The sequence below is a fragment of the Perca flavescens genome, chromosome 23 (assembly GCF_004354835.1).
Source record: "Perca flavescens isolate YP-PL-M2 chromosome 23, PFLA_1.0, whole genome shotgun sequence".
NCBI classification, from domain to species: Eukaryota; Metazoa; Chordata; class Actinopteri; order Perciformes; family Percidae; genus Perca; species Perca flavescens.
In genome coordinates, this window is record NC_041353.1 from 18,023,057 (window position 1) to 18,050,071 (window position 27,015).

Below are 27,015 nucleotides of genomic sequence, written 5' to 3' on the forward strand. Positions count from 1 at the left end.
TTCTTATTTGAAAAGTTTATTAAAAAGAGGTATCATATCTTATTAAATGATGATAGGGTTAGGACCCACGTGTCAGAAATGATGGACTGTCCTTCACCTGTTCATTGGACACACTGACAGCGCAGGCCTGTTCATTCACCTGTTTGGTTTGGTTTGGTTACACGACGTTACTCCGTAGTCTACTTTCAAACAGTTTTTTTGCTACACAGATATTACACGTGTGTATTTGACTAACAAGGTGTAACCTCACACAATTTCACAATTTTTTTTACAAAACAACATTGGCAAATTACGCTAAAGCCTACTCCTCGACTTTTGACATGAGAACCACATAGATGATATGCTCTGCTATTTGTACGTAAGGCTATGGAGGAAGACCCAAATCAAATACATGAAATTATAGTAAAAAAAATAACATTCCATCACAGGTGAAATGCAAATATGTACATGTCAAAAAAAAAAAAAAAGATATATATATATATATATATATATATATATATATATATATATATAAGCTATGCTGACTTAATTATCTAACATGATATACAGTAAAACATCCACTTCAGGGATTTGGACTGAAAAACGACCATAAGGGACCTTCACAATACACAGGCACTAATATGATCATGTTTAGGCTAGAATGAAATACTTTTAAATACAAGTCTCAGTCATAAAACCATGGTTTTAGGTAGTGGACATTACATGTTTAATACCCAGGTTCATAACATGGGCTCATATTGTAGGTTTTTTGGCAACCTAGTAACAGAGTGACATGAGGCTGTACTCGCCATAGTATAATCAAATGTTAAAAGCTGCTATTTTTAGAGGCAGGTAAGCAAAAGAATTGCAGACCTGAAACTTAAAAAAAAAAAAAAAAAAAAACATAGTCTATGTAGTTTTTTTGCAAGTTTCAGGCTGAAGCAATTAGTACTTTGTGGCAACACATATTTAAATGAATACGTTAATAAATATGAACTATAGCAACAGAACTTTTATTCCTTTCAGTGCTACTAGATTGGTGAGTTTTGTTTAGGCACCAACTGACAATTCACGTTTTCTAAACTTAAAACAAATACTGTACATCTCTGGTGTTTGCTTTTCATAAAAAGACATCAGAACCACGAAGACTGTCATCAGATAAGGAACTGACATGAGTGTGCTATGCTACAAGCTTTAACAACATGTAACTGAGATGTGTTTCATATAGAAAGGCATAATGGTACTACAGGTCGACAGTAAGTCACAACTGCTGTCATGTCAACAAAGGTTTTGTGGACGCACAAACCTGGTTTTCAAGACCATCTTCACTGTATCTTTAAATGGACACATATTCTGACACAATGCTGTAGGATGGCTGGATCATTTTTTACTTTGGATACTGTACGTACAACATGGTAAATAAATCATAAAATATATTTAGTCAACAAATGTACAAAATATTAGGAACATATTACTGATAGTAGCAGTAATATGTTCCTAATACAAAAGATGCCCCAGCTCAGTATATGAGTCTGATACTGAGCTGGGGCCTCTTTTGGAACGTACATCACCATCGGTGGACTTCGTGAGAGAGGAAATGCCCCTTGTATTTTGTACATGCAGTGTGTGTTTCCTGTCCAATTGTTCATGAAAAAGAAATTAAAAAAACCCCACTACTGTTATGTGTGAAAAAAGGCAATGTTTTAGCCTTTCGTAATTGAGATATTTGTGGTGCATGGTTAAAGACGCAGCGGTCTACTAAAGCAGGTTTGACTCCAGATTTGGCATCGGTTCACCCTCAATTCAGAGAATAGGCTGACATGTCCTTGACTTGTCGGTGATTTTCGGATTCCTGAATTGGAAGTGAACCTCGCTCGACTTAATGATACATGCAAGCTGGGATTCTGAACCTCATAGCGAGGGTAAGCAGTGGCTCCTCGGCTCACACACAAAAAAGAAAGAAAAATACCACGCGACACTCTGCACTGTTTCAGTAATCACAGAAGCTAAGGGAAACCGTCTCTCTAGTCCACGTCGGACGCGTCGTTGTCCGAGAGATGGTAGTTAGAACCTTTGACTCGGATGTATTCGACCTGCCGTCCCTCGTCCGAATCGGAGGCACCGCAGGAACAGAGCTGGTTTTCGAACAGCGCTTCGATCTCCTCCAGACGCCGGGCTTTGGTCTCCGGCAGGCAGCCGTAGATGAAGAAGAAACCCAGCAAAGCCATGCTGGAGTAGAGGAAGAAAGCTCCTGGGGAAGGCGAAAAACAAAAGAACACACTGTCACCGAGGACAGCCACCCACAAACACACTGCCTCCCCCTTTGGGAGAGCTTTTTGGAAGTGCTTTTGTTCTCATTCATCTACAGAAAGAGAAACACTGGGGGTGACAGTGGATCAGCTAATATTGGATGTTGACTGCCCACAAACCTCTCATGGAGATTGTGTTTGTGTGTGTGTGTGTGTGTGTGTGTGTGTGTGTGTGTGTGTGTATTTGTGTGCTGACAAATGAAAATCTGTTAACAGATTAAAATATTACTTTCAGGCTGCTGGTCACCATACAATAATTTAAATAGTTGAAGTAACATTCCCCTGTCAAGATGGCATTACTACACCAACACACACAAACACACACACTCTCTCTCTCACACACACACACACACACACCTACCTAGAAACAAGTTTTCCTACAGAGACACGGTGACAGAGGTTCAATGACATTTCCTGACAACTGCGATGTCTATTTGCTCCTTGTCACAGCAGATTGATACTTTTCATTTGATACAAGTGAGTGTGCATGGAAGTGTCCATTATGCTAATTACCATTTCTAGGGCAAAGGCATATTGTTTTTTTTTTTTTTTTTTATTCAGCTTTGACACTTTTTTTTTTTTTTGTTTCGGTGAACGATTCTCATAAACCGGATGAATGGATGAACGACTCAAATGGATCGTTAACCCGCTGCATCTCCGGATGCCTCCACAACCACCGCTGATGGATCGACCGACCGCCAGCTCCACCAAAGGTCACTTCCTTCCTGTCGGAGGAGATCCCTGCTGTTGAGTCACGCTGACTGAAGACGTATGGAAGAAGAAAGGTTGGAAACACATCGGGGTGTCAATCAGCTGCTACCTCCTTGCTGGTTTTGACGTAAGGTCAGGATGTATGTTAGGCATGTTACACAAGATCTGCTGAGAAGTTTGCATAAAGACTGATATAACTGGACGAGTCTATATCAACAACATTTCACTTCCCGGGATTGTTCAGCCAGAAATTCCAGATGTCCGTCACCTTCTTGCTTTCTTTGTGTTGGCCTTCTAAACTTCTGTGGATTTCTGAGGACTACGGTTACCTGCTCCTCAGATCTCTGCAGGGTAAATCCAGACAGCTAGCCTGACTATTTTTCCAATCTGAGTTTTCTCTCGCACGACTAAAACAACCTTTGAACGTACACACGTTCCACCAAAACAAGTTCCTTCCCGAGGCTATTTTGGAGCCGCACCGTTGCTCCGTCCGGTGCTTAGCACCGTCCAAGATGATTGTGATTGGTTTAAAGCAGTGGTTCTCAGACTTTTTTCAATAATGTACCCCCTTTGAAATATTTTTTCAGCCCAGCGCAAAACATTTTTGGTATAAAAAAAGAAAGGCTATATAAAGAGGTACAACGCTGTGCCTGTTTAGGCTTAACAGCAACCTTGTAACTGAAAAACACTTAAATGCTAGCCTACATTTCAAATGTTTAGCATCCAACACTAAATTCATTTGTTATTTTAGGAATCATGCAAAAATCCCTGCAGTACTCCAAAGTACCCCAACGGGTACTAGTACCCCCATTTGAGAAACACTGGTTTAAAAAAAATGCCAATAAACCAGAACGCGTTTTTCTCCCATCCCCGGAACGCTGTGTGGACTAGCCAGACCCTCCTCCGCGGCGCTGTGGAGGAAGGTCTGGCTATGCGAGACTAGATGAGGACTGACAGCATTCATGGCTGGTAGTGATTGAACCTGACAGGACTGGTGTCTGGATTTAAAAGAAAAGAAAATCATGATAGAGTTTCCCTACTTTGTCTCCCTCTCCTTCCACAAAACAAGAACGAATAAAAGCTCTAAAAGGTAATTGGTTGTTCAACATTCTGCAGCCCTGAAACTGACCATAGTAGGTGAAGTACTGAGCCAGGTGGAGGAAGGTGAGAGACACCAGGACGTTGAAGGTCCAGTTGACTCCGGCTGCGCAGGCGTTCCCGGTGCTCCTCGCCCACAGCGGGTAGATCTCGGAGTTGATGGTCCACGGCATGGGACCCATCCCTGAGTAAGAGAGACGAGAGATATATACGCCTCGTGGGATTACTTTACGAGAGGACGGAGACAACGTTCAACCGGAGGCTCAGTGGAGAGGTGCAGTACGTCTTCTAATGACAACTTTGTGTGACTGTGTGAGATGATTAAAATGGAGCGCTGAACCGCCAATCTCAACGTGCATCGTAGCTTTAAGGTAAACTGCAACTAAAAAGCAGCTGAAAAGATGAATCAATTAATCAATTAGTTGTCAAATATAAAATGAATTGCCAACAATTTTGATAATCGATTAATCGATTTCAAAGATTTCTCTGATTCCAGCTTCTTAAATGTTCTAGTTGCTTCTCTCCTCTGTGACAGAAAACGGAATATCTTTGAGTTGTGGACAAAACAAGACATTTGAGGACGTCAACTTGGGCTTTTGGAAAACAGTGATCGACAATTCTTTTCACTGTTTTCTGACATTTTATAGACCAAACAACTAATCAATTAAACGAGAAAACAATCGAGAGATTAATTGACAATGAAAATAATGGTTAGTTGCAGCCCTAAATTTAACATAGAAATGTGAAGAATACAAAAAAACAGAGACTCCAAAGACTATTAATAGTGTATTATAGGATAAAAGTGACAGTGAAATGACAAGTGTACCTGGAGCGAAAGCAGCCAGGTAGCAGACCAGACCCAGCAGAACCAGCCAGGAGTAGGAGGTGGGACAGTAGTTGTAGGCCCAGTAGGTCTCATCTCTCACCAGGCTGGAGTTGGAGCATCTGGAAGAGGGTTGGGCACACCCGTTTGGCTTTTGTTAATCAATTCAGTGTGAAATGTGTAAAAATGTCTATTAATAATATATAATTGCTGCTTACATCTATGGGTGCTACATCCTAACGCATGCACAGACTCACGCAGCTTCCTGTGACTCACCTGCCCCATGCTGCTTGCTCGGTGGAGGCCTTATTGACTGGCACACAGGAGGAGGCGAGGAGCGCTGAGCTGTTCTCACGGTAACAGAAACCACATCCAGGGTCCAGCATGCATGGCTCACACAGCCTGCAAGCCAAAACAAGCAGATACATTAGCTGTAATGTCCCCGAACACAATCGATCATCCTGCGAGTGGGGTTAGCTCTTGGAGTCACATTCCTTTACTTTTCTAAAAAAGAAAAAAAAGTAAAAAAGAGTGTTGAGTTGCTCGCCAACTCTAAAAATACACGTGTCCGCCTATACCACTTCAACAAGATGGGACTATAACAGAAAACAGCATCCCACCCCCTCTAATTGAGACTCTAATTGAGATCTGCCTCATTACCCAAATTAAATTAATGTATGGACTGTTCCCCACATGCAGGAAGCGATAAATCAAAATTAAGAGCAATCTACAAACAAATGTTGCATTCACCATCATTACGTCTTTATCCCGTCATATCTCACTGTTATGTCTTGTGCCGTAGTCATTTATGTGGTAAGCAGTCCACATTTAAGAGGGAACAGTGCAGTTCCATCAGGTCTGTTGTTGTTGTTGTTGTTGTTGTTGTTGTGATCCTGATGGGAGTGCATGAAATGTGTGTTTTGTTTCAGAGGTCTATTTTTGCCGGCTGCAGCCTCCCTGTGTGCAGGGCACCTTGCTCTAATTTCACACTGAGGTCAACTAGACCAAAATAAAACCGTGGATTAAGTCCCGAGGGAAGCACAATGAAACAGAGAGGGAAGCTGAGGAGGGACATGCAACAGCTCAGCTTCAGATTCAAATCATGCAGTTGAAAATGTGTCAAATGTAGGTCTTTTAATAAATATAATAAATTATGTTATGTGTTAGCAAAGCGTACTATATAGTAGGGCCGGGCGATATGGAGAAAATCAAATATCACGATATTTTTGACCAATTACCTCGATATCGATACCGCAACGATATTGTAGTGTTGACTATTGGTGCTTTAACAAAATATCTTCACACTTAGATTTTAGATAAATAATCATCGTCAATCAATCGTAATGTGGATATAATGACTAAGTGGGAAAAGGCAAATAACACAATACCGATATAATATCGATATATTGCCCAGCTCTACTATATAGTAAGTATATACTAGCTCTAGACTACAATACAAGAACAATGCTTCTTCTTTACTTTCACGTCTTCTACATCTACATGGGTCCTGACTGGTGATGACTATTACCTGGATTTAGCCTCGTTCTTTTAGTACAATATCACGTATGCATCCATCAATTGCCTGTTTAAGATCCCTTGTAGCACCCAATAATGAAATACTTTCCTGAAAATGGAATAACGCCTGAAAATGGAATACATTTGCACTTTACTTGAAGGAAAATGTGGTAAGACCCAATAATGTAATAACAATAATATAATAAAATGTCCTGACTGATAACGTAATACCTTTCAGGTGGGTCATTTTTTTCCCCCAAACTGACGGATAATGTCATATTGTAAAAAACGTATGCTTTTTTTCCCTCTGAAATGTAAAGCATGCAAGTATGCAACGTCTATGATACTGTTTGTGTGATGTCAGCCTACTGAAAACACTAACATTTGACACTGATGTCATGTTTGTAAATGTAAACTCTTGCTAAATATTCGATTCCAATTGGTCAAGTACAGCGTCGCCAAAGACCTATAGTTTCAAAAGAAATTCTCAAAGAATTTTGAGAGGACAAACAATATCACTGTAAACTCTGTATGCGTCGTGCGAGAATGGAAACGTTTGACAGGCATGGCAACAGTAACTAAAGGGGCTAAGGGCATGTACAATTATTCATTTATAGGTAACATATCCAAGAGATTGCATCATTTCCCAGGCAACTAACCTATAGTCAAAGCCCATTGGAGACACCTTAAGAATACAGTCCCATCCACAACGAGTGTGAGAGGCCTGTGGTGACTCTGGGGCTCCTACGATGCTGCCGTGGTCAGCGAGGGGATGTGTGGGCTCGTATGGAGTAAAGTGAACTCAATGAAGCCACTCCAGTGTGGTAAAAGCACTCATCTTTTCAAATTACTTCTGTGTTTGTGTTTGTCACAGTGTGTGGGTGCTGGACAGAGAGTCCATTAGGCGTTGTTTGTTGTTATGATGAAAGGCCGTCGTTACACACGAGTTTCATCTTGTGTCTGTGTAAGTGAGAGTAAATTTGGGACATAGAGGCATCTGATGTGTTGTTTCCAGGTGTGTGTGCGTGTGTGTATGTCTGTCTGTGTGTGTGTGTGTGTGTGTCTGTGTGTATGTATGTCTGTGTGTGTGTGTGTCTATGTATGTCTGTGTGTGTGTGTGTGTGTGTGTGTGTGTGTGTGTGTATGTCTGTGTGTGTGTATGTATGTCTGTGTGTGTATGTGTCTATGTATGTCTGTGTGTGTGTGTGTGTGTGTATGTATGTATGTGTGTGTGTGTGTGTGTGTGTGTGTGTGTGTGTGTGTGTGTGTGTGTGTGTGTGTGTGTGTCTATGTATATGTATGTGTGTGTGTGTGTGTGTGTGTGTGTGTGTGTGTGTGTGTATGTCTGTCTGTGTGTGTGTGTGTGTGTGTGTGTGTGTGTGTGTATGTATGTCTGTGTGTGTGTGTATATGTATGTCTGTGTGTGTGTATGTATGTATGTATGTATGTCTGTGTGTGTGTGTATATGTCTGTGTGTGTGTGTGTGTGTGTGTGTGTGTGTGTGTGTGTGTGACACAGTTAACTCACTCAGGGCGTGTGTGATGCGTCAGTGCAGTAGTACTGGGATAGTAGTGTCTGTAGTTTAGTAGTTATTGCATGCTGCATGCTGCTTCTGCTTGCTACAGTCTGCTTACAGCTACTGCCACCGACTAGCCCTTGTGCAAGGGGCAAAAAGAGGAGCCAAGATCGTAAGTCTCCTCCTGTCGGTACACAGCCTCTCCACCGCCAAGACTCCTACAGTGCCTCCTCGTGGCCACACACGGTAACTGGGCCCTAGCGGACCCAGACTGAACTGTAGCAGCAGTGGGCCCCAGAGGCACGTTGTGCAGGCCCACCAAGCAGTGGACATGCCCTGGCACCCGCCAACCACTGCCCTATCTATGGGTAAATAGTCCCACTGCCTTGTGGGTAGCCTATAGAGGCAAGGCTAAGGGAGCACACCCTGAAAAAAAAGACAAAAGACCTCAACGGCGGAACAGGCAGAGGATGATGGCTTACTTAAGTGTAGCATCACAATGGCTGGGAAGGCGGATGAAGGCTGCAGCAAGGATGGGTCCCCAGTCGTCTTGGACTCCATGCCACTGGACCCTGACCCAGACCTGCCAAGGACCGTGTGGTGGCTGTCTGTGCACCAGCCTCCCCACGTTAAACAACGCCACGCACAGGCGTCCTCCACAAAGGATCCACCCTACCACTCCGGATAAAGTCCTATGGCGACCAGCAAGTGGCGACGGGGGCAGGTTTGTGTAGTCTGGAAGTCCCTAGTCATGAGCTGGCACATCAGGCGATGGGTGTTAGAGTCAGTCGCTGGGCTCTTGGAACGATGCAGAAGAGCTCTTCGGCAGCTACCCCCATGACTAAGCAGTCCTATTTAGGATCCGCTCTGCTTACCACACATGGGGAAGGGGCTAGAAAAGGTGCCCTAAAAATAGCCTGCCTTATAATCTCCCGACTGGATTACCGCGTCCAGAGGGAACACCTCATTTGCGGTCAGAAACAAAAGAAATTTAAATTTAATTTTGGAGCCTGGAATGTGCGCACTCTGATGGACAACATCTCCACTGACAGACCTGAGAGACGAACCGCCATCATTGCCAGAGAACTGCAGCGATGCCGGATTGATATAGCTGCTCTCTCCAAAACCCGACGGGCAGGTGAAGGGCAGCTGAAGGAGGAGAAAGGTGGCTACACTTTCTTTTGGAAAGGAAAGCCAGCCGATGAGGCTAGAAACCATGGAGTTGGACTTGCCATCAAAAACCAGCTTGTCAACCACCTCTCCGAACTTCCTGTGGGGATCAGTGAGCGCCTCATGACTCTCCGTCTGGTGTTGGCCAACAACCAGACAGCGACAGTAATGAGCGCCTATGCCCCTACCCTAGACTCCAATGTGGAGGAAAAAGAAGCCCTCTATGCCTGGCTGGAAGAAACCCTGTCAAAAATCCCCAGGGAGGACAAGATCATCCTCCTTGGAGATTTTAATGCTAGGGTAGGCCGGGACCAACACCTCTGGAAGGGCACTATTGGCAAGGAGGGCATTGGTAACATCAACTCCAACGGAGTGCTGCTTCTGAGTAAGTGCGCTCAGCACAAGCTCGTCATCACCAACACTCTCTATCGACAGAAAAACAAATTCAAGGTATCTTTGATGCACCCTTGCTCCAAGCAATGGCACCTCATTGACTATGTCATTGTAAGAGCAAGGGACCGCTGTGATGTGAACATCACAAGGGCCATGATAGACTCTGATAACTGCTGGACAGACCACCGCCTCATCCGATCCACAATGTCCATCAAACTTAAAAAGAGGATTCAGAAGAAGCAGACCCGGCAAAGACGGAACCTAGACAGCCTGAATGAAACTGCCACCCAGCAGCTACTTCAGGACTCTCTCGAGGAAAGTCTTCAGCAAGAATATCCTGATGACATTGAAGAGCACTGGGGCCTCAAATCCACCATCCATGACTCATGTGAATCCACCCTTGGGTATCAGTCCAGGAAACATCAGGACTGGTTTGATGAAAATGACACCGAGATAGAACAACTCATCTATAGAAAACAAAAAGCCTTCCGAGTGTGGCAAAATTATATCACATGTGAGGCCAAAAGGGCAGCACACTCCAGAGCCAAGGCTGACGTTCAGAGATTGATGAGGGAGCTCAAGAACAACTGGTGGACAGAAAAGTCTCTAAAACTCCAAAGACTGGCAGATTCAGGTGACACCAGAGGTTTTTTCACTCTTTCTATGGCCCTAGCCATCGCAGCTTAAATCCCCTGCGCTCAAAAGATGGACAGACTCTTATAAAAGACAATGACTCCATCAACGCTCATCAGCGAGTCTTTGATGGCCGAGACCTGAGGGCTCAAACCAAGCTCCTGGTCTATAGAGCTGTGATTCTCCCAACTCTGCTGTATGGAGCGTAATCCTGGACCACCTACAGCAGACACCTAAGAGCCTGGAACTATTCCATCAAAGAGCCTTACGAAAAATCTTGAGGATCAACTGGGAAGACAGACGCACAAACTCCAGCATTCTGGAGGAAACAAATATGCCCAGCATCACTACCATCATAATGCAGTACCAACTCCGATGGACAGGTCATATCATCCGCATTCCCAACAACCGTCTCCCCTCTACTCCCAGCTAAAAGAAGGACAGCGAGCCCCTGGTGGGCCAAAGAAACGCTTTAAGGACAATATTAAGACCAGCCTGAAAAAGTTTAACATCACGTCCGGCGACTGGGAGAATCTAGCGTTGAACAGGGACTACTGGAAAAAAGCTGTGCAGGAAGGTGCAGCACACCATGAAATAGAACTCCGCCGTGCCGCAGAAGCAAAGCGGCAACACCGCAAGGACAAACAGAGACAGGCTCCACCACCACCACCACACACCACTTCAACCTTCCAATGCCCACATTGCAGCAGAATCTGTGGATCACGGATTGGCCTTTACAGCCACCTGAGGATCCACAATCCAATCCAATCAATCCAATTTTATTTATATAGCGCATTTCACAGATAAACAAATCAACAAAGCGCTTCACAAGTTACATACAAACAAATATGGGGTAAAGAAAATACAGCATGACATGAGGAGAGACGAGGAGAAAAAGGCAACTCCCAGACTATGCCCCCACTAGGAGTACAGTTTGGGAACAGGAAAAAAACACCTCAGCAACATAATATAAGCACATAACCAATACAAGGGCAAACAAGACACGCAATGAGGGAGGGGGGTGTTGGGTGCATAGGGATGGGGGTGTTGGGGTGCAGGTAGTCCAGCACAGGCAAGCAGACATCTGGTCCTGCAGCCAAACAAAGGCGCTGGTCCCAGACCTGCCCGCCTGACTGGGGGTAGAAGCGGTGAAGGCGCTGGATAGGGGGGGGGGGTGGTTGCATATCTGTATATATGTAAGAGTTTGTCTATGTGTAGGCCTGAGTAGTCAAGCTACGTCTGGCCCCCGTAATCTGGTTTTCTCAGTCTGCACGATTGTCATTGCGATACACAGCCGGTTGCCATGGAGTCAGCCTTGAAACAGGACCCAGTACGAGTCAACAATCAACAGGTGTCAGTGGGAGTCGGGTAGGGAACGCAAGAGTGTGCCTCGCTGTAGTGCTCCAGGGGGAGTGAGTATTCAACACCGGCCTCGGCCAAGGCCAGCGCTGGTTCAGGGAGCCGAAAAGATAAGATTGGAATTTGTTTTGTCTTGGGGCGAGGAGCCGCAGTTAGTCACTCTCGACTTCTCTCAAATGTCCCCTCTGGTCTCCATATCGATCAAATTTCCTTGCCAAAACCGTGAGTTTCCCCAAGATGTTGTCCAGCTTGTCCAGAGAATAACAAATAAGACAACCCGACAGAGAGGACAGTCATACTCGTTTCGAGTGACCGCCGAAGGAAGGAAGGAAGGTGTGTATGTCTGTGTGTGTATGTCTGTGTGTGTGTGTGTGTGTGTGTGTGTGTGTGTGTGTGTGTGTGTGTGTGTGTGTGTGTCTGTGTGTGTGAATATGTCTGTGTGTGTTTGTGTGTGTGTGTGCCCTTTGCTGCTAATGGAAAATTGTAGTGTAGTGCGGATTCAGTCCTAAGGTTCAGGAGATGATACAAATCATATACACCAACATTTACGGCTTGATCCTGTGATTAACAAATCAGTCATTTTTGAAATCGTGACACCCCTAGTAATGTATGTGTGAAAACGTGCAATGGCTTCCCCACAGATCTCATTTTAGAATCGTTTGAAGCTCTCCACCACTGAGTGGGCTCTCCTGCACTCTGGATTGATACTCTGACACTGCAAAGTATTGAGTGCTTTTACAAAGAGCAGAGGTGCTCCACGGTGAATAGCGGTCTTGCCATAACGCTCTGTTTTCATCTACACCTGGGCATAATGTGACAAAATGTGAATAATGACCTTATATCAGCCTCAGTGAAGAGGGGAATAAAACAGCAGAGTAATGCTCTGTTTTCCTTTATACAGTATCTTTGAAATGGCAATTAGTAGAGGGAGTAATTTCAGGGCTTAAACCAATCAATTTCAGGTCCTGAGAAGTTTTTATTTGTATTATTACATCAGGATATCTGCTGCAACTTTTTTTTTTTTTGCTTGTGGTTTGTAATAATGGTAGATGATAAGTGTGGCTTGTTCCATAGCAGATGAGCCAGCTTCATAGCCAGTTTTCCAGCAGCAGTGGGTCCATTGTAGCTTAATGAATGCTACTTGGAACCAAAGTGAACTCGGAGTATGTACTCACTGGTATTTGGAGCAGGTAGAGTTGGCCATGGATGGGTCTAATGGGTGGAAGGTGACAGGAGGACTGTGCTGGGCGGACATCAGAAAACCGATGGCCAGCAGACTCAAACTCAAACATGTACCTGTTGGGAAAATGATACAAGTAGCACGCGAGCGTGACTGTTAGAATCTGTAGACATCTCTACGTGACGGGGACATTTTTGAGTGACGTACCTATAATGCTGCCCAAGGTGAGCTTCCTGCGCCCCACTCTCTCCACCAGCCACACTCCCAGCAGGGTGAACAGGAAGTTGGTGAGGGTGGTGAGTCCAGCCAGCCAGATGGCCAGCCTGTCGTCCCGCACTCCTGACATCTGCAGGATGGTGGCGCTGTAGTACCTGTGGGACACAAAGACAGAAAGAAGAATGATGAGTTAATGTCATTAAAACAACGTGTCCAATTTAATAGTGGACATTTTGTTTTTTTTTTTTTTTACACTAGATAAACAGTAGCTAAATTAAAGGATCATTCTGGTTTATTACAACTTATTTTTTGGAGTTTTTGGACTTTCTTTCCTGTCAGTTATATAACACTGTACTTACCAAAGTTAATGCTGAAATGTGGGAAAATGGCAATTTAATCCAATGGCGGCAACAAATACGCTAGCCGGATTATTTCAAAAGGAGTAGTTCAGCTACTACTACTTTTGGAAAATAATGCTTATTCACTCTCTCGGCAAGAGTTAAATGAGAAGAGATGGCTTGGTTCTGTTCAAACCAGCACCTGTAAAACCCATTCATATCTTGTTTGTTTAATTTGTACAAAAAACAAAGTCTAAAAATGACCATAAGACAATGTACCCGACTATTTTTTGCCCAGCAGAGACTACACAAAGTTAATACTCCTGGCCAAGAAATAGCCCAGCACATAACCCTTCTAAAACAGCACATTGTTTTTACACCAGGTTTAGGCTGTTTCCCTGTGCTTCCGGTCTTTATGCTAAGCTAAGCTAAGCTAACTGGCTGAAGCTTCACATGCAGACAAGAGATTGGTGTCGATCTTCTCGTCAAACTTGCAGCCCAAAGTGGCCGGGTTAGCACAGTTGGTAGAATGGGCGCACATGTGTATGCCTCGACGCAGAAGGTCCAGGGTTCGAGTCCGAACTGAGACAATTTTTCCTGCATGTCATTCCCCTCTCTCTCCCCCCTTTCACATCTAGCTGTTCTTTCCATTAAAGGCTGAAATGCCGCAAAAAAAAAAAAAAAAAAAAAAGAGAAGCAAATAGGAGTATTTCCCAAAATGTTGACTAATACTTATCTTTGCAGTAATAACACAAGTCTCAAAATAATAAATGTGACATTATTTATTGGTTGAGACAAGTCAACAAACCAACCATAACCTCTCTTGTTGAGAGCCAAACACTCATCGACCAATCACAGCCTCTCTACGTTGAGTACAGACAGTTAGCGATCAGCTATAAATAGCCTCTCCCCTCACCAGCCACTTTCAATCGTTCCACCTCTCTTTTCCCCTGTCTCTCACTCTGTTCTCATACAGTGTAATTACACTTGCAATTCTGGCACCATGTGTCTCCACGCAGGCAGATTATATCCAATCATCATCAACACAGCTCTAAACAGGCTGCGGTCAACAATACCGACACCTGCACGGGGTCCATTTCCCACTTCAATTATGATATTGTGTAACTACGATAGAGGGACAAAAACATGGACACAGGCACGCATGATGGCCGCTCAAACACATACACCTGCAAGGACTCTATTCAGGGTGTCATTTTGGAAATGATGTGCTGGAAACGCGTAGAGTAAAGCGGTAGAGAATGCAAACACAAAGAAGGTGATACTCTTTAAAGGAAAAAAAAGAAAAAGTCTTCCCGCATTGTCTGCCGCTCTGTGTCTCCCCAGGCAACTCCGAATTAGCATTCTGCTTTTCATCTCTGCAAAAGAATTGTTATCCCCTCTCTCGCTCTCTCTCTTCCTCAAAACAAAGACATTCAGTTGAGTAATTAGCATAATAACTCTTTACTTCTCTGCCATGGTATCCAGTCAGACAGGGCGAGAACAGAAAGAAAGAGATGAAATGCCGTGAAATTCTGGTTTTAAAAGCTTGACATAGACGAGCACAAGTTTGGGCACGTGACAAAAGTTAGACCGCTTTATTATCCATCTGCAAACTCACAAACACACGGCAACGCACAGAAGAAATGAGTTGATTTTGGAGCAGCAGTGGGAGTAAAAGCACTATTTCTGTTCCCTGAAGTGCGGCCTGCTGTGCTCCATCTTCAGCCCTGCATTTTTCTGATTACAGCACGCACGCACGCACGCATGCAGGCACGCACGCGCACACACACACACACACACACACACACACACACACACACACACACACACACACACACACACACACACACAATGTTCTGACTTCAACTACTGTGAATAATAGCCTGCAGAAACAATGTGATAATTTTTTCTAAACACTGTGAAGTGCATCTTGTGTTAAAAGCATCTCAGATATTGTGTCTCAGACTTAAAAAGTCCCCCAACAGACACTCGAGGGCTGAACTTGACCCTGTCTATTTCCTGAAAAAAAAGATGTAACCATCCGTCCTCTGCACCCTTGTATACTCTGAGTCCTCCTTTGAAGCAAAGTGTTAAGTTGTTAGTCTTGTAACAAGCCAGACGACTGAATTGCTGTTAGAAGGACAAAAGAAAGCCTTGGAAAAAAAAATAAAATAATGCAGCGTAATTTCTGCTTGTACTAAATTCCTTGTGTCTCCTCGCAGATCTGCAGAGAGCTTCGGGTTTGCTTGTGAGCGTGTTTTTTTTTTTTTTTTGCTCGTCATCTCACAGCGTCGAGGGGGAAAACTTGATGGAAACTTTGGTGCACAAGATCAATCCACGAAGAAGTGCTGCCGCTCAGTTAGTCTTGGCAATATTCTTTCCTAGATGAGAATGCATCATTATAATGGGTACACACAGAACATTGTGTGCTTAGTATTTATTTTTGGCATGTCATTCGAAATGGCTTTTTATTTTATTTTTTCTGGGAGTCTGTTTTGTTTGTATTTTCCTGCTTAAACGATGCACTTGAATGACTTATGTCTTTGTGGAATGCATTTAATTGGTGGTGACATAAACTAGTAATAAATCAAACTTCTTTGAATTTTTGGGTATTTTTCTCCCAAGTTTTAGTTTGCGGTGCTGCTAGCCTGAATGGGATATGTTTAAGATATGTTTTACCCACTACCTGTCAACACACATTGCAAAGTGACGAGAAACACTCCTAGGCACTCATCCACCTGAATGAAACAGACCTCCAAGGTGTTAGACGTCAAAATGTTTTTTATTTTTTTTTATTTTTGCTTTGGATCTTCTAGATGCAAAGCAGTCTTTCACAATAAACTTAAAAAAAAAACTTAATTTATAACAACCGTAAGTGGGAGAAAAGGCAAGGACATTATACAGTAACAGTGTCTTCACAATGGAAATGGCTTTAATAAGAGGGTGTCTGAGGGGGCTTAGAGGTGAGTCAGGACTGCATTTGGACCAATTACCTGGACCTCTGGGAGCCTGCACTGATTTCAGAAATTGCACTGAGAGGATGAAAATGGAAAAATGCTGCAATTAGGCAGCCATTCAGTGCCTTTAAACTCTGAGGATTAACTGACGGGTTGTTAGTGGCATGGTCCCCCGCGACATCCATGGAGATCCTGGCTGTTTTCATTCTGACAAAATGATGATTTCAACGATTAGTTTCTTTACTGTAGTTGAAGCATGTTAATTAGTGGTAGTGCGTTCAGTGGATGTCGTGTTTGGTTGGAAGAAAAATCGACAGAATCAAAGTCGATCAGAAGATCTGCCCGAAGAGGTGAAATTAATCTATGCAAATGCTCTGCAAATTTGGTGCCCTTGACCAATAGCAAGCAGCTTCGACAGTGCTGACCAGTGAGGGGATGGAGAGTCCAAAATAAAAGGAAGCTGTCGTAACTTATCAGCTGTGTTGCAGCAATAACCTTTCCCCAGGCCTAAGCATCGAGGCAATTCTTTCTAAACATATATTCATATAAAGCTCTATTTTTGGCAGTGTTTGATGACAATTCCATACAAATCTTTCAGCATATTGTAATTCAAGTGATCTGAGAGAAAACTTAACTTTTGCACTTCCTCCTTGGCTCTGTTTTTCACTGCAGCTTTAACATGTTTTTAAAACTAACGTGTTAAGCAGAAAACTCCTTTAAGGAATAACTTAGTTCGTAGTGCGTAGGTTATGTGCGTAACGTAGCGAGTGTGCGGCCGAGAGAGAGGAAAAGAGAGAGCGAGAGTCTGTGACGTTGAGTATGAAGTTAGCATAAACGTTATAGCTGTGCACGTAGCAGTGCAGTGTGGGTACGGTTAAGGCTGTTTGTCGTTGAATAAATGTCCTGAAGTTAGCGACAACTCACAGGCTCACTTAAGGTGGACTGACCTTTAGTTTTGCTAAGATAATAGGCTAACAGGTTTGCTAATTGACCGTTGGCAAACTCGATAGGTGGAAGCGCTTACTATCCCTCTTCAATCAACCTTTTATGGAATGGAATGGTTGAAAATGGTGAACAAAATACCACGGGGACGTCAACAGAACAGCAGAGAGAACAAAGACTAGCCAGTTAACAGTTAGCTAGCCAGTCACAAACTTGCCCTGTGAGTAGTCACTAGGTCACCAAGTGTCTGGCCCCACCAATTTCCCATTGACTAACACAGGTCACTTTGTGCTTTGACCCCCTCATAAAGCATAGATTTCCCTCAGACACAACTGCAAATAGGTTATTCACCTTCCACATTTTATACTTTACATGTGAAACAGCCCGCAATAAGAGCAGCTATTATTGCAAGCCATTTACAGTGAGAAGAATAAGCTTTTAATCCTAGTCCGCCTTCATTACACACAGCTAATAAAAACATGTTCAAAGATCAGAACCACAGTGCCCTGGTAATGATCCATAATTATCAGATTGTATCGTAATTATTTTAGTTTGATTAGACCTCCACAGAGTGCTCATCTCCCCCTGTGCAGATAAAACACATACAGCAGAGAGATTGAGGGGAGTTTCACACTCTATTTCCCGCAGACACAAACACACGCACACACACACAATCTTTCTCTGTCCCACAAATACACACAGACACACCCACATGCACAAACACACCCACTGTCTTTTACATAAGATGCCCTGCGGCGCGTCGGTGCGAAGCAAACAAGAGGGTGTGATCTGGCACTGACCCCGGTCTGAAAATGGAAACATGGAACCACACTCCTGTCACGCTTCCATTCCAAACCTCTCATTCAGCACATTAAAGGAAGAGTGACAATACAGACGTCAGCCAGGGAGAAAGGCAGATGCAGCGGGAAAGAGAGAACAGAGAGACAACTGAAGGCAAGAGAGACTGAGATAGTGGTAGCTGTGGGGAGCAAATGGGTGAAGAGAGTGACAGGTGGAGGAGAAAATGCACATTTCACAGGAAGGTTTAGGTATTTCGTTTTTGTATCGCATGCCACCAACCTGTCGGGGTAGTCATTTACACCTAGCACCAGATAAAAAGTGGAATAAATCAAATCCTTGAAACCAGACTTTCTTTCTGTCAGTTGTCTGCGTTACGCTTCCACTGAAAACTGAAATACAGGGATCGGCATTGGAGATAGAGCAGACAAGTGAAACAAAATGAATACAGGCCCGATTGCTGTTTCTCATTCAGCTAATTTAAATAGATAACAGACATGTTTTCGCTTGACTTCATCCCCCTCTTGCATTCGAACGCTTCCCGCTGTTCTTAGTCCATTTCACATGGGTGGTGGTGAGAGGACGTCACTGACTCATGGTTGACATTTGCTGACACATTACTGAATCGTCTCGGAGGCTGCTGACTCTTGGGAGTACGCAATGTGCTTAAAAGGACCACACTGGGTGCATTTTTTAGCTACAAATCATACAATATTTACATTTCTGCAAACCAATACAAAGTATTTTGAAGAGTCGGTATAGAAACTACTTGCAGGTTGTGGCTCGTTTTGTTCATGGCAAAATGGAGAAGAAAAAAAAAAAAGAGGAAAGCTCTATTGTCATCACTTCTCATTCTGCAATGTTGTTATATCAAATTGTATGATGCAGCACAGATAACCTTTTACTTCTGCCCATGAGACACTATGTAGAACTTTCATGGTCTACAAGTTAATTTCCATCCACCTGTTTTTATCCGCAGTATACGCCCGACTCCTAATATTTACATAACAGTAGTGGATGGAAACGCACATTCGCATGAAATGTAATATGTATGTGTGGACAGGTAAGACTTACATATTCTTGGCCATTGTGTTCGTTAAAAAAAAAAAGAAAAAAGGATGCCCTGACATGAAATGGATGTTAATGGGCTAATATAATAGATTCTTCCTCTTCTCACTGTTCCTTCAAAGGTCAGCACTGTCTAGATCACTTGCAATTCCTCAGCGGTGTAAATATATGCATGTCAAAGTTCACTGAAGTTCATCTCTACACTTCTGCAAGTGAATCCGAGGATCGCTTGATTTCAAATGAAGGGATTTTGGTTCAAAATGTTGTTGTCATACACGCTGATGTGACTAAGCTCTCAGAGGTCAGGGTGGCTGTTAAGAGTGTACAAAGTGTGTGTCTTTAGCCCCTTCCACACATGCACTGCAAACCTGAAATTATTAAGACGTCACCCGGCTGTATGTGAGAATGCAAACGTCCAAATCGGTTGGATCGGACGTCAAACGGAGTTTACCCTACCAGCTCCCTGGTACAAAGACATTGACGGGCGAGCGAATGGGTGTGTGAATGATGTTTCCATTAATGCGCCTTGCAAAACTGGAAGTAAGCAAACATCCGAGGGTAAAGAAGAAGAAACGGTGATTTACACGCAAACGGCAATGAAAATATCTAACTGGAGAAACAACGAGATTCGGGAAATTCTGGAACGTGCAAAAATCACTGGTATGGTACTTCAAAATCTACCAAATCCTCTCTTTTCATTCCAGAGAAAACAAAAGGAAGCTGCCAGAAATACAGAGAAGGTCATGGTGCTGCTGGAGCAGTTAAAGATGAGCGATGGCAGACTTATGCATGTGTGTGAGTGTGAAGGAGAGCTAAAAGGAAGGTTTCCTTTGTCTTTAAGACAGAACGCTCCAACAGAGTGCTACTTATTGACGGAGCGCTGATCTAATTATGTAACTTAATAGTATGGATTTAGAGAAAGGGATCCACTGTAAGGCAACTATGATGAGGAGAGGAGATTGAACAAACAAGTGTAAGTGTGTGTGGTGTAAGTGGGCAAGTAGTGAGTGAGTGGGTGCAAATGAACAAGCAAACACTTGTGTGAGTGAGTGACCGACCCACTGAGTAAGAGACAAAGTGACGAGGAGTAAGAGCGGAGAAACAGGAGGTGGGGGGGGAAGAGAAGAAGGGAGTAAGTGAGAAAATGATGGAAAGGCGAGAGGAAGAATAAATAGTAGAAGGAGGGATGCGGGTGTGAAAACAAAAACAAATGGACAGACAGGAAAAGATGTGGCTGGAAAAACAGAAAGCGAGAGACACAGAGAGAGATGGAGATCCTCCTGGGAAGTGGCCTATTTTTTCAAATTAATGCACACGAACACAGAGCTGCATCACATTTATGCTCTGGAACAAAAACGCTTAGCCCATATAGGTACACTGCAGATGCGATGTTGTGATTCAGAACTACACACAAACAGTCTATCATCATCACAGAATGGAAGCTTTGCGGACCCCCCAAGAAGTGGTAAAACAAACACATATATATCACCAACAAACACGAGGCAAAAACTAAGCAGCAGCATTTACTACTTTAAATAAAATAAAATGTCAGGGTTGCAAAAAGTAAGAAAATAAGGGCCCGGCTAGTGTGTAAACTGTTAGTTCCCCAGCTACAGTAGTTTGCTAGTTAGCCCTGCAAAGACGTGCAAATGAAGTTCTGGTTCATTCCTTACTGCATACCATTAAGTGTTACCAGAAATTCTTTGAATAAAGGAAATACATACAACCACCAGCAGTTGCTGACGTTTTAAGCATGGTAGTGATCACAAGAGACAGGTGGTTTTGATTGGTCCAAATCATAAGTAAACTACTTATACTATTTAAGTGCAGTTTTATAAAAAAAAAAAATATATATATATATATATATTTTTTTTTATGTATTTCAAAACCCATTCTGTCAAGGTTTAGAGAGAATAAATATAATTTCATTTCTTGTAAAACTGCTAATTGTACCTGCCTGCACTGCCTTTTTCCATCTCTACTATCTAAAAGGTAAAACTATCTAAAGGCCCTGCACACAGACACAGGTGTTTTCAATATAGTCACTGATTGCTCCTCTGCTCAGGCTGAAGTTAGGAAGAGCAATGCTGGCAAAAGGCCTTTCTCACTGCACACAGACTTGCTATAGTAAGAAAAGCACAGGTGTTACTAATAACACTAACGATGGCTCTGTTCTATTAGTGTGTGTGTGTGTGTGTGTGTGTGTGTGTGTGTGTGTGTGTGTACCCGTTTTACTATATTCATGGGGTCCAAAAACCGGGGACTACAGTATACTTGTGGGGTCTGCACAGCCTCGTGGGGACCAAAATGCTGGTCCCCACGAGTTTAAAGGGCTGTTTGAGGGTTAAGACTTGGTTTTAGGATTAGGGTTAGAATTAGGTTATGGTTAGGGTGAGGGTAAGGGTTAAGGTTAGGCATTTAGTTGTGATGGTTAAGGTTAGGGTAAGGGGCTAGGGAATGCATTATGTCAATGACAAGTCCCCACAAAGATAGTAATACATGTGTGTGTGTGTGTGTGTGTGTGTGTGTGTGTGTGTGTGTGTGTGTGTGTGTGTGTGTGTGTGTGTGTGTGTGTGTGTGTGTGTTGCCCAGTGAGAGTGACAGTTGGCGCGTTCATGCCACCTGGGAATAACAGGGACCGCCCCCGTGATTACGCTGTTTTTCCGACTGCCGGCGTTCACGTGGTCGGGATGCGTGTTCTTCTTCTTCTTCTTCTGTTATATTGGCGTTTGGCATAACAACTTGTTGCATAACTGCCACCAGAGGTGTCAAGTAACAAAGTACAAATACTTCGTTACCTTACTTAAGTAGAGATTTTGGGTATCTATACTTTACTGGAGTAATTAATTTTACAGCAGACTTTTTACTTCTACTCCTTACATTTTCACGCAATTATCTGTACTTTCTACTCCTTACATTTTAAAAATAGCCTCGTTACTCCTATTTCAGTTCTAACCTATCCAGATAAATCGTGCCATCCAGAGAGAGTGAATTTGATTGTGGTTGAATGAGAAGTATAAACATATACCATTCCAACACCCTGGTTTGTACGCGATCCATCACACCTGCACAGACCCGGTGCTAATACGGCACCGGTGCCTTAATGACCGTTATCTAGCCAAATAGCAACTCGGATTTTGGTGCCTTATTAGGTGCCACTTAAATGACTGCGCTTCTCTCTGATGCTCCGAAAACGGATGATAGAGAGAACTGAAACGTCGCCGCACGAGACGCTACTTAACACTCATAGACAGTATATAAACGTTAACACTACAGTTGGCAGCAGTTAACATTAGCCTACCGTTAGCTAGTAAACACGGTTAAAATGTTGACAGCTAAACGGTGTAAAAGTGTGTCTGTATTTCACTGGAGAGGATTGTAACACCAGACTGTAGCTGCCATTGTCTGAAAAACACAGAAGAGATTTGTCACCTTTTTCTTTGAGTTTGCAGGTATGATTTTAATATAACATTATTATAGTGATTATGGCCTTTAGAAAAATGTTGTTTGTGGAGGTGGGGTAGTGCACTATTAGGCTCCTGTGGGGCGGGCTAAGCTTTTGTCCTTAATGGCATTTTTTCCCCCTTACATTACTTTTACTTTTATAATATAAGTAGTAGTTTTTAAACCAGCACTTTTACACTTTTACTTGAGTAACCCTAGTATCTGTACTTCTACTTGAGTAATGAATGTGAATACTTTTGACACCTCTGACTGCCACCAACTGTTGGGCGTAGCCTAGAGCATCAGGTGTGTGAAAACATGGATGCCACAATAACAAAAGATTTGCTGCTGTTTTTCTTATGCGAGCATCCAAACAGCACATCGCCAGGTGATTGTTTGTGTTATCTGCAGGACAACGGACGGGAAAGGACACGGATAAGGTGTTTTTTTTTCTTAAATATATATACACATAAGCATATTTATGAATAATTTGAAACATGTTACAGTGAGGAAAATAAGTATTTGAACACCCTGCTATTTTGCAAGTTCTCCCACTTAGAAATCATGGAGGGGTCTGAACTTGTCATCGTAGGTGCATGTCCACTGTGAGAGACATAATCTAAAAAAACAAATCCAGAAATCACAATGTATGATTTTTTAACTATTTATTTGTATGATACAGCTGCAAATAAGTATTTGAACACCTGAGAAAATCAATGTTAATATTTGGTACAGTAGCCTTTGTTTGCAAGTACAGAGGTCAAACGTTTCCTGTAGTTTTTCACCAGGTTTGCACACACTGCAGGAGGGATTTTGGCCCACTCCTCCATACAGATCTTCTCTAGATCAGTCAGGTTTCTGGGCTGTTGCTGAGAAACACGGAGTTTGAGCTCCTTCCAAAGATTCTCTATTGGGTTTAGGTCTGGAGACTGGCTAGGCCACGCCAGAACCTTGATATGCTTCTTACAGAGCCACTCCTTGGTTATCCTGGCTGTGTGCTTCGGGTCATTGTCATGTTGGAAGACCCAGCCTCGTCCCATCTTCAATGCTCTAACTGAAGGAAGGAGGTTGTTCCCCAAAATCTCGCAATACATGGCCCCGGTCATCCTCTCCTTAATACAGTGCAGTCGCCCTGTCCCATGTGCAGAGAAACACCCCCAAAGCATGATGCTACCACCCCCATGCTTCACAGTAGGGATGGTGTTCTTGGGATGGTACTCATCATTCTTCTTCCTCCAAACACGGTTAGTGGAATTATGACCAAAAAGTTCTATTTTGGTCTCATCTGACCACATGACTTTCTCCCATGACTCCTCTGGATCATCCAAATGGTCATTGGCAAACTTAAGACGGGCCTTGACCTGTGCTGGTTTAAGCAGGGGAACCTTCCGTGCCATGCATGATTTCAAACCATGACGGCTTAGTGTATTACCAACAATAACCTTGGAAACGGTGGTCCCAGCTCTTTTCAGGTCATTGACCAGCTCCTCCCGTGTAGTTCTGGGCTGATTTCTCACCTTTCTTAGGATCATTGAGACCCCACGAGGTGAGATCTTGCATGGAGCCCCAGTCCGAGGGAGATTGACAGTCATGTTTAGCTTCTTCCATTTTCTAATGATTGCTCCAACAGTGGACCTTTTTTCACCAAGCTGCTTGGCAATTTCCCCATAGCCCTTTCCAGCCTTGTGGAGGTGTACAATTTTGTCTCTAGTGTCTTTGGACAGCTCTTTGGTCTTGGCCATGTTAGTAGTTGGATTCTTACTGATTGTATGGGGTGGACAGGTGTCTTTATGCAGCTAACAACCTCAAACAGGTGCATCTAATTTAGGATAATAAATGGAGTGGAGGTGGACATTTTAAAGGCAGACTAACAGGTCTTTGAGGGTCAGAATTCTAGCTGATAGACAGGTGTTCAAATACTTATTTGCAGCTGTATCATACAAATAAATAGTTAAAAAATCATATATTGTGATTTCTGGATTTTTTTTTTTTTTAAGATTATGTCTCTCACAGTGGACATGCACCTACGATGACAATTTCAGGCCCCTCCATGATTTCCAAGTGGGAGAACTTGCAAAATAGCAGGGTGTTCAAATACTTATTTTCCTCACTGTATGTCTGTGTATGTTTCTTGGCAGAAGCATTTGTCCACAATAAACAGTTTATTGTCATTGAAATATTTTCAGTGAACCAAAGTCGCCTACATCAAACGTCAGTTGTCAACAACGCGTCACCAACTGGGAAACTCGGTTAGCAAAATCTAGCCCGAGTTTCCCACCTTTGATTCCCACAGGAAGTGACGTTAATGGGGACGTTTTCACTGGGAAAAATGTTTTTCTGATGTCTAAGAACGCACGGAACGAGCCAGAATGCACAATGGACCTTTTTCACAGCAGACATTTTTGACTTATCATAGTAGGAAAAGCACAGCTGAAATTGATAACCTTAACGATGGCTCAATTCCATCAAGTGTCCCAGTAAGCTGTTTCAGTGAGTCTGCATGCACAATACCAGGGCCTCTCCTAAGTGGAATGCAGCCATCATTAATGGTTTTGAATACACCTGTGCTTTTCCTACTATGACATGTCAACATGTCTGCCGTGAAAAAGGTTTATACCAGGACCCTGAAATCAAAGCAGCTGAATGAAATTCAGCCATTGTACTAAATGTCTTTGTGAAAAAGGCCTATTATGTGAGGATACCGGACTCTGCATACTTATAATCCAAATGATAAAGGTGTGAGTTACCCTGCACACACAACTGACGAGACTGAGGGAGATGTCAAGCAAGCCCACTGTGTACACACCCATAGCGCTAGGCACGTTGGAGAGGAGCCATGTCTGCCCAGAATCGATCACCGGCGATCGCCGCCCAATGCGTGCCGGTTACATTTGTGTCCGGCTTGATCCCGACGTGCTCTGACGTCATGCACACGTGGGCAACGATGACCTCACGAGATCCAAGGCAGCCGCAGGTTTGAGAGTTGAGTTGCTTTTCACCGACTGCAAGACCCAGGCGGACCCAGGGCACGCTGGGAAACGCCTGCCTCTCAGCTGATCTAACGGCTGATTGGTTCAGAATCGACTCAACATGATGACGTTTTATATAAACTTTTTGTTGATTTTGAACTGGAGGGATTTTAACTGCTATTTGTCTGATTTAAAGGCTTATTCTGTACAAAACACATGTTGTGTGGCTGGTAGTTACGTTTAGAAGTCAGAGAGACTAAATCCGTTCAGATTACGGATCATCTACAGTCTGTTGTTTATCAACCTCAGCAACAGATCAATCAGTTAATCCCGAACGAGCCTACTGAGAAGAGGTCTAATCAGGCAACCTAAGTGAAAACACCTGTGTGGATGAATCTAAAATAACTCAAAATGAGCATCAGTCTTTCAGATGTTGTGCCATCATTTCTCTGTGTTATACATGGCTTTCTGAATTATACAAGACTGGCTGCATTTGCTTTATTATCTGTATTATACACATTTTTAAATGCCACTCCATCCACAGAATAAGCATGCTTCACAAATGACATCTTGCTATTAAGCAAATGAGATGTTTGTGCTGAAGTGAGGGGTAATGTGTTTCTGTGTGCATTTGATTAGAGGGCAAATTAAAATATTTCTCATTAAGGAGGATCTCACTGCAACTCCATTGGAGACAGTGGAGGAGGTTGGCATGATTAAGCTGCTTATGAACGCTTGAAAACATACAAACACAAACACACACACACACACACACACACACACACACACACACACACACACACACACACACAGGAACACATTACAAAACAACTCTGTAGATTTTGGCATTTCTCTCAACATGCGCACAAAACACACGCACACGCACACACACACACGCACACACACAAACACACACACACACACACACCAGAGTGGGCTCTGCCAGCAACTTGAGGTCTTGCCAGCAGAGGGACCATGTAAAAACTGGTGTTTCGTGACATTTCTAACATGACATTTGACTGTGGGACCATCTGCGAGGGCCAACTGGCCTGTGTCAACAACAAAACACCTAACTGCCTACTGACAACAACACACATTATATCATGTCCTGTCCTAACATATTACCGAATAACATATCTGCATTTATAATTAAATATATTAATAATATATTATTATTATAAATTGCTTTCTCAAGAAATCTGTGGGGATTTTTGCTTTGCTTTTTTTGTCCTTTTTATATTATAGAATTAAACTAATAACATACCACGTGTCCCACAAACAGACTGTGTACGGTTCCAGGCATTACTTGTTGTTCCAGGGTAGCATACAATGTTAACATACTACCGTCCAGGCATTAGCTCATGCTAAAAGTAGCCCAGGACAATGCAGAAATATAAATAAACTAAGCACATGCACAGAAAACCTGGGTTGGAAAACAAGATGCCAGTCGGCCTCCTGATAATGTGAGAATGTTAGCTTGGAACAAAGCTAACTACCCAAAGAATTACCCCCCAGTGGCTGACATTTGTAACCTGACTCCGCCAGATGGATTACTTCGCATTTTCTCGGCATATCCATCTGGGAACTTTCCGTTAGA

General features: G+C 43.1%; 1 protein-coding gene across 12 annotated transcripts in view; it reads right to left on the minus strand.

The window, feature by feature from the left end:
• Positions 1 to 521: 521 nt before the first annotated feature.
• slc2a13a (solute carrier family 2 member 13a) overlaps positions 522 to 27,015 on the minus strand; it is a 78,253-nt gene continuing 51,759 nt past the window's right edge. For all 12 annotated transcript variants that reach the window (XM_028571311.1, XM_028571322.1, XM_028571319.1 and 9 more), the window contains 6 exons: positions 12,894 to 13,057; positions 12,682 to 12,802; positions 5,197 to 5,322; positions 4,924 to 5,042; positions 4,129 to 4,281; positions 522 to 2,230 (listed from right to left, as the gene is read on the minus strand). In XM_028571311.1, coding sequence (XP_028427112.1) covers positions 2,004 to 2,230; positions 4,129 to 4,281; positions 4,924 to 5,042; positions 5,197 to 5,322; positions 12,682 to 12,802; positions 12,894 to 13,057 — 910 coding nt within the window. In that variant the 3' untranslated portion in view covers positions 522 to 2,003. The remainder of the gene's footprint in view (positions 2,231 to 4,128; positions 4,282 to 4,923; positions 5,043 to 5,196; positions 5,323 to 12,681; positions 12,803 to 12,893; positions 13,058 to 27,015) is intronic.